This window comes from Bufo gargarizans, chromosome 4, assembly GCF_014858855.1.
Source record: "Bufo gargarizans isolate SCDJY-AF-19 chromosome 4, ASM1485885v1, whole genome shotgun sequence".
In the NCBI taxonomy this organism is placed as follows: Eukaryota; Metazoa; Chordata; class Amphibia; order Anura; family Bufonidae; genus Bufo; species Bufo gargarizans.
Genome location: NC_058083.1, coordinates 267,057,742 through 267,070,639, shown reverse-complemented (window position 1 = coordinate 267,070,639; position 12,898 = coordinate 267,057,742). Strand labels below are relative to the sequence as shown.

Below are 12,898 nucleotides of genomic sequence, written 5' to 3'. Positions count from 1 at the left end.
TTCTCAGTTTAAACTTTTGTTCCGTGATTTATGTTCTATTCTGAATAAAATATTAGAAGTTGGCACCTCCACATCATTGCATTCAGTTTTTATTCACGATTTGTATAGTGTCCCAACTTTTTTGGAATCCGGTTTGTATATGGTAATTATCGGTGGCAGCTGGAAACGGGATCAGTGGTAACCAATTGCCTATATCTCTCAAAGAACGCCGCTCCTATGCCTCTGGACACACCGGAAACACCATAGTGATCCAGCCTATCCAGACATCTCCACTTACGAGTGCTACATACGTTGAAGGAAATACATCCCGGGTAGAACGCACAAGGATGGTAAACATACAATACAAGCTTAACAAACTACATATAGATAAAATACAAAAACTACCATGTATCATACTGATTTGTTAGATACCATACCTCCATGCAATGCAGACCGCGTTTCAAAGTGGAACTCACAGGAACACCAATAAATATGAATATACGGTATATAAAAAAAGTGCGTTAACTCTATGTATATCAAAAACCTGCCATAGTAAATTCATCCCCCTTATTTAAATTATTATTACATATGTGACATATAAAATTATATTTAAAAAACAAAATGCCCATAGTGCATTGTGAAAGTGCTCCTTGCATGTGATCGTCCAAAGTGCAAAAAATATAAATCCTACAGAATAATTGTATTTATTACATGTGCAAAGAAAAAATATAATTTATAATCTTTATACGGTATATATGGATGTGAGATCCCCACCGTACAGTGAAGTGCTTGCATGCAACTTCGTAGATTCTTGTGGACTGCGGATGTCACTTTTTAGTTAAAATTGGAAAGCCATCAGTACACATAGCCCCAGCACCCTTAGTGCAGCGGGAGTAAGACTGAAAACGGCGCTGACATGATTTTGGGACTATCATTGTCTTTACCCTGACAGAGAATTTCCCTATCGGACACAGACGACACAGGCCAATCCACTAAATCCAATTGTATTTGTATTTCATAACATATAGCACATTCTTAAAGTCGGCAATATTTCATGAAAAGCCAATAGAAGGTGCATAAGAAAAAATGCAATGCTATTGCAGTAATGCTTATCGGTTCATGTAGTCCATGAGACGGAGAAAATGTGAAGAGTCAGCTGTCAGGACTCTCAGCAGCGATGTTTCGGGGTACACGCCCTCGTTCTCAAGCATGCGCAGTATTGTCGCTACGGCAGACCTCTTTACATTTGGGAATCTGTATGCTTTTCTTAGAGAGCACTACTAGTGAGTGACAATGCGGCCGTACCAACAGCTATCAGGGCAGCTTACGTTTCAGAAGGGATTCTCCAGTTGTGACAACCACTTTATGTTGTTGTAATATTTTAGCACTTTCACCCACTGTACAAGCTTGGTGTCCTAAAGACCTGGACTGTGCTGAAGCAGTGTCCTAAAATAACATGCCCAGACGCTATACCATCTCTGTTTCTCCAAACTGTTGTTACTTCAGTTTGTGTCCAGTTTCATACTTTGTCTTTAATACATATGTTCATATTACATTTCATATGTTTTACAGAATTTACCCCAACTGTTAAAGAACTCCTGAAAACGGAAGAGAAAGTCACATTTTACTGCCAGTCCTGTGGAGCTGTGCTTCTCCAGCAACAGTAAGCCATTGTGGAAACTTGTGTCTGTTTCTCATTTTTCTCACTCAATTAAATGTGCCTTCTACATGTTATTATCTCCAAGTAAACTCTTAGGTAGATAGGAAAACGTAAAAGACAAGTTATGTGCAAAAAAAACAACATTAAATGAATTATCTGGCAGAAATGATTTATTCAAATGGGAATGTAAATGGAAGTCTGTGAAGGTATGTACATATCAATAGTAACTAGATGGTGTCGTTTCTAAAGAAACCACAGGATGTTGGCTTGAAAACGCTAGAGCCCCAGGGGCACGGAGGGTGGGATTGCTTAACAAACCACAAGCAACCTCCACGCCTATGGGCCGAAGAAGTGTGCAAAGTTTCAAAATTGTACTCCCAAAACTGTGGGAGGAGTAGCACTCTATTGGAAATCAATGAGAGAAATTTAAATGGTTGTTGGTGGCTCCACCCACTTTTTCTAACTTTGAAATGGAAACAGCCAATAACCAAATTTGTGATATTTGATGTCCTTGACATCAATAATATGTGAATGGCAGCATTTTTTGTTTTTCCCATTTTTTTAATCAATAAAAAAAATCTGATTGGCTGTTGTTTTTTTTTTTTTTTTTTGCTCCGCCCACTTTTTAAATTTGAATTCCAGTCACCCATTGACCGAATATACCAAGTTTGAAGACCCTGCCATTGTAAGAATGTACATACAAAAGATACCTCTATGCACCCGGTGTATATGTGCAGTGATATACGTCACACCTCTAATTAACTTGTTTCCACTTGTGGACTGAGTATATAAAATGTAACTTTTACTAATAAATCGCTAAAAGCATAGGTGGTTGCAGTGGGACGAAACAAAAAAACATACATACATACATATATATATATATATATATATATATATATATATACACACACATATATTGCCACTATCTGGGGCCGTGGTAGGATAGTAATGGATAGATCTTACCCCGTCCTGTAGACACACGACCAACCGACAGTGGGAGGCGTCAGTGACCTGGTATAATAATCGGACACTGGTGACTTATGCTTCTGTGGGTATGGCAGTATGGACACTCCTATTGTTCCCTAGTCTAGAGCCCTCCCTGTATAGGTGGTTGGGGGCTACCCTCATAGACCTGCCTCAACGACACAGAGCACCTGCCCCGACAGGGGCGACCCCATACGGAACCTGTCCCTATAATGGGGGGCTTATGAAGTCAAAAGGTTTTACTTCAGGATAAGTATTCCTTCCTTGTAGTTTGGAGGGTGTACGGACGGTCAGTGGTACTCGTCCCTACAGGGTATGGGAAAGTGTCCCTCAAAAATACCCTCGCCTCACCGCTTATTAAAGCAGAAAGTAACTTACCTTACTATAGGTCAAAGAAGTGTGGAAAGTTTTGCGTTTGTAACCCCAAAACTGTAGAAGGAGTAGCGTATAGAAAAAGGGGGGGGGGGGGGGGGGGGAGAAGAAGAATAAAACGGAATAATAAGCTGAAGACATTTCTCTAGTCATCTGACTGGTTTTCTCAATTAGAATGATGTGTGCAAGACATCTCCGACATTAAAGGGAACCTGTCACCTGGATTTTGTGTATAGAGCTGAGGACATGGGTTGCTAGATTGTCACTAGCACATCCGCAATACCCAGTCCCTATAGCTCTGTGTGCTTTTATTGTGTAAAAAAACAACGATTTGATATGTATGCAAATTAACCTGAGATGAGTCAGAGCTTGAAAATATGACTCTTCTCTGGTCACACAAGTAAGATATGACTATTATAGGTGACCCTTGAATAGCTATTGTTTTGGCGTATGAAATAAATGCATGGCTAAAGAGAACCTATTACCACAAAATGCACTGCAGTCTGAAACCACCATGTTGTAGAGCAGGAGGAGCTGAGCAGATTGATATATGGTTTTATAGGAAAAGATTCAGCATTTACCTATGCTCATTTTCTGCTAAGGAGTTGTGAACGGTCCCATCAGGGATTGACAGACTTTTAGAGTTAGCTGTCAATCACTGAGTAGCTCCGCCCACATGACTCCTAAGCATAGAAAGAGCAGAGGTTTCAATGTGTAAATTACACGTTTTACTGACTCCTTTTTTTTCCTTACAAAACTATATATCAATCTGCTCAGCTCCTCCTGCTCTGTGTAGATTGCACTACATTTCATGATGACGGGTTCCCTTTAAAGGGTAGCTTATATTGCAGGATTGGGGCGCCCGAGCTATATGTAGTTACTTTCTCCTTTACTAGAGTCGTACTGCTTTGGATATAGCCACCCTGTGTACTGAGAGGTGATTTAGAGCTTACTGTACGGTCGCACTACATTTGACCATTGTTCTAGTCGGTAAACATGTAGGACACATCTGTGCGGTGGTTTTGCATGCCCTTGTTATTGTGGCCGTGGACAGTGTTAAAGGATGGTTGATGTTGATGTCAGGGCTGAGTGAAACCAGAAAGCAGTAGAGCAGCTGGTACGTCTGGCTTGGCTTCGTCATTGTCAGTTCTGCTGCTTGCACCGATAATTTAAATGTAATCCAGTTTGTAAAACTTCTTCAGATACGTTGATTTATGACCAGTGTGGGAGTAATTGAATCATCACTTCATTGCCATTACTGAGGGAGCCTGCCTTGCCTTGTAACATTTGGGTTGCGTTTTGATTAAAGACGGTCGGGGGGTGTAGGTACTGACAGATGTTGTGCTCGGGTGATATTCGGATGGAAATGAATAAGGAATCTGTTCTGCTAATTCAAGCCCACAATTCATAGCCCACAGACGAAGACCGCAAGAACGAGGGTGAGCGTTGCATCCTAATCCCGGTGTGCTGCTTTTTCTGCATCCGTAGTACCATCGATTTAATTCCTCATCTTTTGTCATTGCCTGTGTGATATTGTCTGCTTACTGAATGGCAAGTAGAGAATATAAAGCCAATACCTAATGTCAGACTGTGTTCTGTAGCAAATGCAAATAAATGAGGTATTTTAGTGCCCCATTCACATGCAGCGTAAAGAATCTGATATGGATTTTAGGACTTGTTGAAAATGGGCCACAAGGAAGCAGCGTGTAATTACAATGTGGGATTCACCATGATCCCCAATATGGTGCATGAGGAAACTGGATCCCTTGCAGGTCACAGTACACCTTGAAAGTCATGCCTCCCTTTTTATTACGGCAACTGTGGAAAATAGGTGTCAAAAAGTGGGGGAGTATGCCAGAAAAGCACTAGTATATAGGCCTCACTGTAATGACCGTAAAGGGGTTGTCCCACAAAAAATATTCTGCAGTTTTCAAACCAGCACTTAGATCTGAACACTTTTGTAATTGCATGTAATTAAAAATTTAGCATAGCCACTGAGTGATTCAATAAAATAGATCTGTATAGCGCCACCTGCTTTGTTCTTTCTCTTATTTCTTTGTCCTGCTCACTGAGATGGCCGCACATGCTCAGTTTCAGCCTTCAGCTGCCTCCTGAGCTGTGATAGGGAGAGCACGGACACGCCTCCTTAGCTGGCAGCAGAAAAGACACTCCCCTTGAGCTGTCAGCTTGATATAAATCTAGCAGAGCAATGAATGGGGAGATCTCTGGATACATGTGAGGTACAGGGCTGGTTCTAGCTTTGTTAGAAAGAAATCGCCGTGTACTATATGATGTGATTTTCATTTTTACATTAATCATGGGATAATCCCTTTAAAACAAGTTTATGCTGCACTATGAGTGAACGACAAAGCAGCATACAGATGAACAGTCGATAAATGAGTCCTATTTTTGAACAAAACAATATGAATATAAATTAAAGAACCCTTAAAACTATAGATTTTGATTAATACACTTAAAATGACCTTGACCAGTCATTGGGGGGGTGAAGATGTGAATATGTCTGGGTTCAGCTCTGAACCTGGATAGCCCCTTTAAGTCTTGAGGCAGAACATAGTAAAATGCAATAAAAAAAGTTTTGGTGTACTCCACTGTTTATAGCTGTTACCAATCAGATACGCAGAGAGCGCAAAATTATCCTATATGATAGAAAACTCAAACAACTTCAGTATGCCTCTCTAAGTTTATCAGTGTGGGATATTCCACAGATAATACCGGTATACATATATATCTTTTTTATTTTATTTTATGTAAAACAACTAAATAAAATTGGTTAAAGTAGTTTCTATACATTTTATGGAGCATGAAGTCGTACCTCCTACATTACACCAATTGCTGTGCAAGAGGGGGCGTGTCCTTCTTCAAAGGCCGTGTCATTTCGGCTGCCGCTCTCCCTATCACAGCTTAATGCCTCATTCACACGTCAGTGTTCGGTCAGTGATTTCCATCAGTGATTTGTGACCCAAAACCAGGTCCGGCTCTAAACACAGAACAGGAGCAGATCTTTCCCTTATACGTTATGTCTGTTGAGGCTTCTCTTCTGGTTTTGGCTCACAAATCACTGATGGAAATCACTGACCAAACACTGAAGTGTGAACGAGGCCTAAGGCTACATTCACACGTCAGTATTTTTCTATATCCCGAATTTCGGTCCGTTTTTTGCGGATCCGTTGTTCCTGAAAATGTTTTCGTATGTCATCCGTTTTTTGCGGATCCGCAAAAAACGGAAACATGTATAAATTTCAATAAGCAAATAAAGTTGTTTGGATTTCTTTGAAAAAAAATTGAAAAAAAAAAAGTTTCTGTTTGCAGGATTTAATTTCCAGGAACGGAATCCGCATAAAACGGATGACATACGAATGTCTTCCGTTTTTTGCGGATCCATTGACTTTGTATTGTACCAGGATCCGATTTTTGCGGAAAAGAATAGGACATGTTTTATATTTTTTCGGACATGCGGAACGGAACACATTGTGCTGTCCGATTATTATTTTTTTTTTCAGGACCCATTGAAAATGAATGGGTCCAGATCTGGTCCAGATCTGTTCCGCAAAAAACGGAACAGATCAGGAAAGAAAAAACGGACGTGTGAATGGACCCTAAGGTTGTGTCTAGGGATGAGCGAATCTACTTTGGATGTTTCGCATAAAACTTTGTTCTTATACTGTACGGAGCAGGAGCTCCATACAGTATCAGAATGTATTGGCTCCGAAGTTATTGCGCAAAGTCTCGTGAGATTAATAAATTAATTTGTACTGTAAAAAAAACATTTCCCGAACTCTGGTTTCGTTCCACTTTGAAAAAGGACGCGCCCCCTCAGCTGCCAGCTTGAAATAAATTTTGCACAGCAATTGGTGTAATAACATAGTAGCATAGTACATAAGGCCGAAAAAAGACACCTGTCCATCTAGTTCGGCCTGTCATCCTGCAAGTTGATCCAGAGGAAGGCAAAAAAAAAAACTGTGAGGTAGAAGCCAATTTTCCTCACTTTAGGGGAATAAAAAATTCCTCCCCGACTCCAATCAGGCAATCAGAATAACTCCCTGGATCAACGACCCCTCTCTAGTAGCTATAGCCTGTAATATTATTACGCTCCAGAAATACATCCAGGCCCCTCTTGAATTCCTTTACTGTACTCACCATCACCACCTCCTCAGGCAGAGAGTTCCATAGTCTCACTGCTCTTACCGTAAAGAATCCTCTTCTATGTTTGTGTACAAACCTTCTTTCCTCCAGACGCAGAGGATGTCCCCTCGTCACAGTCACCGTCCTGGGGATAAATAGATGATGGGAGAGATCTCTGTACTGACCCCTGATATATTTATACATAGTAATTAGATCTCCCCTCAGTCGTCTTTTTTCTAAAGTGAATAACCCTAATTTTGATAATCTTTCAGGGTACTGTAGTTGCCCCATTCCAGTTATTACTTTAGTTGCCCTCCTCTGGACCCTCTCCAGCTCTGCTATGTCTGCCGTGTTCACAGAAGCCCAGAACTGTACACAGTACTCCATGTGTGGTCTGACTAGTGATTTGTAAAGTGGTAGGACTATGTTCTCATCACAGGCATCTATGCCCCTTCTGATGCAACCCATTATCTTATTGGCCTTGGCAGCAGCTGCCTGACACTGGTTTTTGCAGCTTAGTTTGCTGTTTATTAAAATTCCTAGATCCTTTTCCATGTCAGTGTTAAACCTCATCTGTCACTTATCTGCCCAAGCCTCCAATCTATCCAGATCCCTCTGTAGTAGTATACTGTTCTCTTCAGTGTTCATTACTTTACACAGTTTACTATGCAAGCCTTCTACAAGATCATTAATAAATATATAGAAGAGAATAGGGCCCAATACTGACCCCTGAGGTACCCCACTAGTGACAGTGACCCAATCTGAGTGTGTACCGTTAATAACCACCCTCTGTTTTCTATCACTCAGCCAGTTACTTACCCACTTACAGACGTTTTCTCCCAGTCCGAGCATTCTCATTTAATATACTAACCTTTTATGTGGTACAGTGTCAAATGCTTTGGAGAAGTCCAGATACACGACATCCATTGATTCGCCGCTGTCAAGTCTAGAACTTACCTCCTCATAGAAACGGATTAAATTAGTTTGGCATGACCGATCCCTCACAAAGCCATCCTGATTAGGGATGAGCGAACTCGAACTGTATAGTTCGGGTTCGTACCGAATTTTGGGGTGTCCGTGACACGGACCCGAACCCGGACATTTTCGTTAAAGTCCGGGTTCTGGTTCGGTGTTCGTCGCTTTCTTGGCGCTTTTGTGACGCTTTCTTGGCGCTTTTTGAAAGGCTGCAAAGCAGCCAATCAACAAGCGTCATACTACTTGCCCCAAGAGGCCGTCACAGCCATGCCTACTATTGGCATGGCTGTGATTGGCCAGAGCACCATGTGACCCAGCCTCTATTTAAGCTGGAGTCACATAGCTGGAGTCACTCTGCTCTGATCAGCATAGGGAGAGGTTGCGGCTGCGACAGTAGGGCGAGATTAGGCAGATTAACTCCTCCAAAGGACTTGATTAATCGATCGATCTGCAGCTGTGCATCATTGAGCTGCTGAAATTCAATTGCTCACTGTTTTTAGGCTGCCCAGACCGTTTGTCAGTCACTTTTTTCTGGGGTGATCGGCGGCCATTTTGTGTCTTGTGCGGTGCTGCGACCAAGTGCATCCAAGCTGCGACCAAGTGCATTTAACCCTCAATGGTGTGGTTGTTTTTTGGCTAAAGCCTACATCAGGGTGAAGCTGTCACACCAAGTGCATTTAACCAGCAATAGTCTGTTTATTTTTTGGCCATATACTACATCAGGGGCAAGCTGCGCCTGTCACCAAGTGCATTTAACCCTCAATGGTGTGGTTGTTTTTTGGCTAAAGGCTACATCAGGGTGAAGCTGTCACACCAAGTGCATTTAACCAGCAATAGTCTGTTAATTTTTTGGCCATATACTACATCAGGGGCAAGCTGCGCCCGTCACCAAGTGCATTTAACCCTCAGTAGTGTGGTTGGTCAAGCTGTCACACCAAGTGCATTTAACCAGCAATAGTCTGTTCATTTTTTGGCCATATACTACATCAGGGGCAAGCTGCGCCCGTCACCAAGTGCATTTAACCCTCAGTAGTGTGGTTGGTCAAGCTGTCACACCAAGTGCATTTAACCAGCAATAGTCTGTTCATTTTTTGGCCATATACTACATCAGGGGCAAGCTGCGCCCGTCACCAAGTGCATTTAACCCTCAGTAGTGTGGTTGGTCAAGCTGTCACACCAAGTGCATTTAACCAGCAATAGTCTGTTCATTTTTTGGCCATATACTACATCAGGGGCAAGCTGCGCCCGTCACCAAGTGCATTTAACCCTCAGTAGTGTGGTTGGTCAAGCTGTCACACCAAGTGCATTTAACCAGCAATAGTCTGTTCATTTTTTGGCCATATACTACATCAGGGGCAAGCTGCGCCCGTCACCAAGTGCATTTAACCCTCAGTAGTGTGGTTGGTCAAGCTGTCACACCAAGTGCATTTAACCAGCAATAGTCTGTTCATTTTTTGGCCATATACTACATCAGGGGCAAGCTGCGCCTGTCACCAAGTGCATTTAACCCTCAATGGTGTGGTTGTTTTTTGGCTAAAGCCTACATCAGGGTGAAGCTGTCACACCAAGTGCATTTAACCAGCAATAGTCTGTTCATTTTTTGGCCATATACTACATCAGGGGCAAGCTGCGCCCGTCACCAAGTGCATTTAACCCTCAGTAGTGTGGTTGGTCAAGCTGTGACACCAAGTGCATTTAACCAGCAATAGTGTGGTTATTTTTTGGCCATATCCCAGTCTAATTCTGTCACTAAATCCATACCGGTCACCCAGCGCCTAAATACTAGGCCTCAAATTTATATCCCGCTAAATCTGTCGTTACCGCTGTACTGTTGTGGCTGGGCAAGTTATTTAGTGTCCGTTAAAGCACATTTTTTGTTCAGGGTTGAAATACAATTCCCAATTTAGCAATTTCATAATTTAGTGGTTTCTGCTATATCAGAGCTATTTGAAATCTATCCCTAAAAGGGTATATAATATTCAAGGTGCACATAGGGTCATTCAGAATAACTTCACACACACGCTACTGTGCATTTCCAAGTCTAATTCTGTCACTAAATCCATACCGGTCACCCAGCGCCTAAATACTAGGCCTCAAATTTATATCCCGCTGAATTTGAATACAATACATTGGGCCAAATAATATTTTTGTTGTTGTGGTGAACCATAACAATGAGGAAAACATCTAGTAAGGGACGCGGACGTGGACATGGTCGTGGTGGTGTTAGTGGACCCTCTGGTGCTGGGAGAGGACGTGGCCGTTCTGCCACATCCACACGTCCTAGTGTACCAACTACCTCAGGTCCCAGTAGCCGCCAGAATTTACAGCGATATATGGTGGGGCCCAATGCCGTTCTAAGGATGGTAAGGCCTGAGCAGGTACAGGCATTAGTCAATTGGGTGGCCGACAGTGGATCCAGCACGTTCACATTATCTCCCACCCAGTCTTCTGCAGAAAGCGCACAGATGGTGCCTGAAAACCAACCCCATCAGTCTGTCACATCACCCCCATGCATATCAGGGAAACTGTCTGAGCCTCAAGTTATGCAGCAGTCTCTTATGCTGTTTGAAGACTCTGCTGGCAGGGTTTCCCAAGGGCATCCACCTAGCCCTTCCCCAGCGGTGGAAGACATAGACTGCACTGACGCGCAACCACTTATGTTTCCTGATGATGAGGACATGGGAATACCACCTCAGCATGTCTCTGATGATGACGAAACACAGGTGCCAACTACTGCGTCTTTCTGCAGTGTGCAGACTGAACAGGAGGTCAGGGATCAAGACTGGGTGGAAGACGATGCAGGGGACGATGAGGTCCTAGACCCCACATGGAATGAAGGTCGTGCCACTGACTTTCACAGTTTGGAGGAAGAGGCAGTGGTGAGACCGAGCCAACAGCGTAGCAAAAGAGGGAGCAGTGGGCAAAAGCAGAACACCCGCCGCCAAGAGACTCCGCCTGCTACTGACCGCCGCCATCTGGGACCGAGCACCCCAAAGGCAGCTTCAAGGAGTTCCCTGGCATGGCACTTCTTCAAACAATGTGCTGACGACAAGACCCGAGTGGTTTGCACGCTGTGCCATCAGAGCCTGAAGCGAGGCATTAACGTTCTGAACCTGAGCACAACCTGCATGACCAGGCACCTGCATGCAAAGCATGAACTGCAGTGGAGTAAACACCTTAAAACCAAGGAAGTCACTCAGGCTCCCCCTGCTACCTCTTCTGCTGCTGCCGCCTCGGCCTCTTCTGCTGCTGCCGCCTCGGCCTCTTCCTCCGCCTCTGGAGGAACGTTGGCACCTGCCGCCCAGCAAACAGGGGATGTACCACCAACACCACCACCACCACCTCCGTCACCAAGCGTCTCAACCATGTCACACGCCAGCGTTCAGCTCTCCATCTCACAAACATTTGAGAGAAAGCGTAAATTCCCACCTAGCCACCCTCGATCCCTGGCCCTGAATGCCAGCATTTCTAAACTACTGGCCTATGAAATGCTGTCATTTAGGCTGGTGGACACAGACAGCTTCAAACAGCTCATGTCGCTTGCTGTCCCACAGTATGTTGTTCCCAGCCGCCACTACTTCTCCAAGAGAGCCGTGCCTTCCCTGCACAACCAAGTATCCGATAAAATCAAGTGTGCACTGCGCAACGCCATCTGTAGCAAGGTCCACCTAACCACAGATACGTGGACCAGTAAGCACGGCCAGGGACGCTATATCTCCCTAACTGCACACTGGGTAAATGTAGTGGCAGCTGGGCCCCAGGCGGAGAGCTGTTTGGCGCACGTCCTTCCGCCGCCAAGGATCGCAGGGCAACATTCTTTGCCTCCTGTTGCCACCTCCTCCTTCTCGGCTTCCTCCTCCTCTTCTTCCACCTGCTCATCCAGTCAGCCACACACCTTCACCACCAACTTCAGCACAGCCCGGGGTAAACGTCAGCAGGCCATTCTGAAACTCATATGTTTGGGGGACAGGCCCCACACCGCACAGGAGTTGTGGCGGGGTATAGAACAACAGACCGACGAGTGGTTGCTGCCGGTGAGCCTCAAGCCCGGCCTGGTGGTGTGTGATAATGGGCGAAATCTCGTTGCAGCTCTGGGACTAGCCAATTTGACGCACATCCCTTGCTTGGCGCATGTGCTGAATTTGGTGGTGCAGAAGTTCATTCACAACTACCCCGACATGTCAGAGCTGCTGCATAAAGTGCGGGCCGTCTGTTCGCGCTTCCGGCGTTCACATCCTGCTGCTGCTCGCCTGTCTGCGCTACAGCGTAACTTCGGCCTTCCCGCTCACCGCCTCATATGCGACGTGCCCACCAGGTGGAACTCCACCTTGCACATGCTGGACAGACTGTGCGAGCAGCAGCAGGCCATAGTGGAGTTTCAGCTGCAGCACGCACGGGTCAGTCGCACTACAGAACAGCACCACTTCACCACCAATGACTGGGCCTCCATGCGAGACCTGTGTGCCCTGTTGCGCTGTTTCGAGTACTCCACCAACATGGCCAGTGGCGATGACGCCGTTATCAGCGTTACAATACCACTTCTATGTCTCCTTGAGAAAACACTTAGGGCGATGATGGAAGAGGAGGTGGCCCAGGAGGTGGAGGAGGAGGAGGAGGAGGAAGAGGGGTCATTTTTAGCACTTTCAGGCTAGTCTCTTCGAAGTGACTCAGAGGGAGGTTTTTGGCAACAGCAGAGGCCAGGTACAAATGTGGCCAGCCAGAGCCCACTACTGGAGGACGAGGATGAGGAGGAGGTGGAGGAGGATGAGGATGAAGCATGGTCAC

At 44.7% G+C, this 12,898-nt stretch overlaps 1 protein-coding gene across 2 annotated transcripts in view; it reads left to right on the top strand.

The window, feature by feature from the left end:
• The window catches only part of UBE3D (ubiquitin protein ligase E3D), a 217,278-nt gene that overhangs the window by 27,590 nt on the left and 176,790 nt on the right, over positions 1 to 12,898 (top strand). For both annotated transcript variants that reach the window (XM_044289798.1, XM_044289797.1), the window contains exon 3: positions 1,552 to 1,642. In XM_044289798.1, coding sequence (XP_044145733.1) covers positions 1,552 to 1,642 — 91 coding nt within the window. The remainder of the gene's footprint in view (positions 1 to 1,551; positions 1,643 to 12,898) is intronic.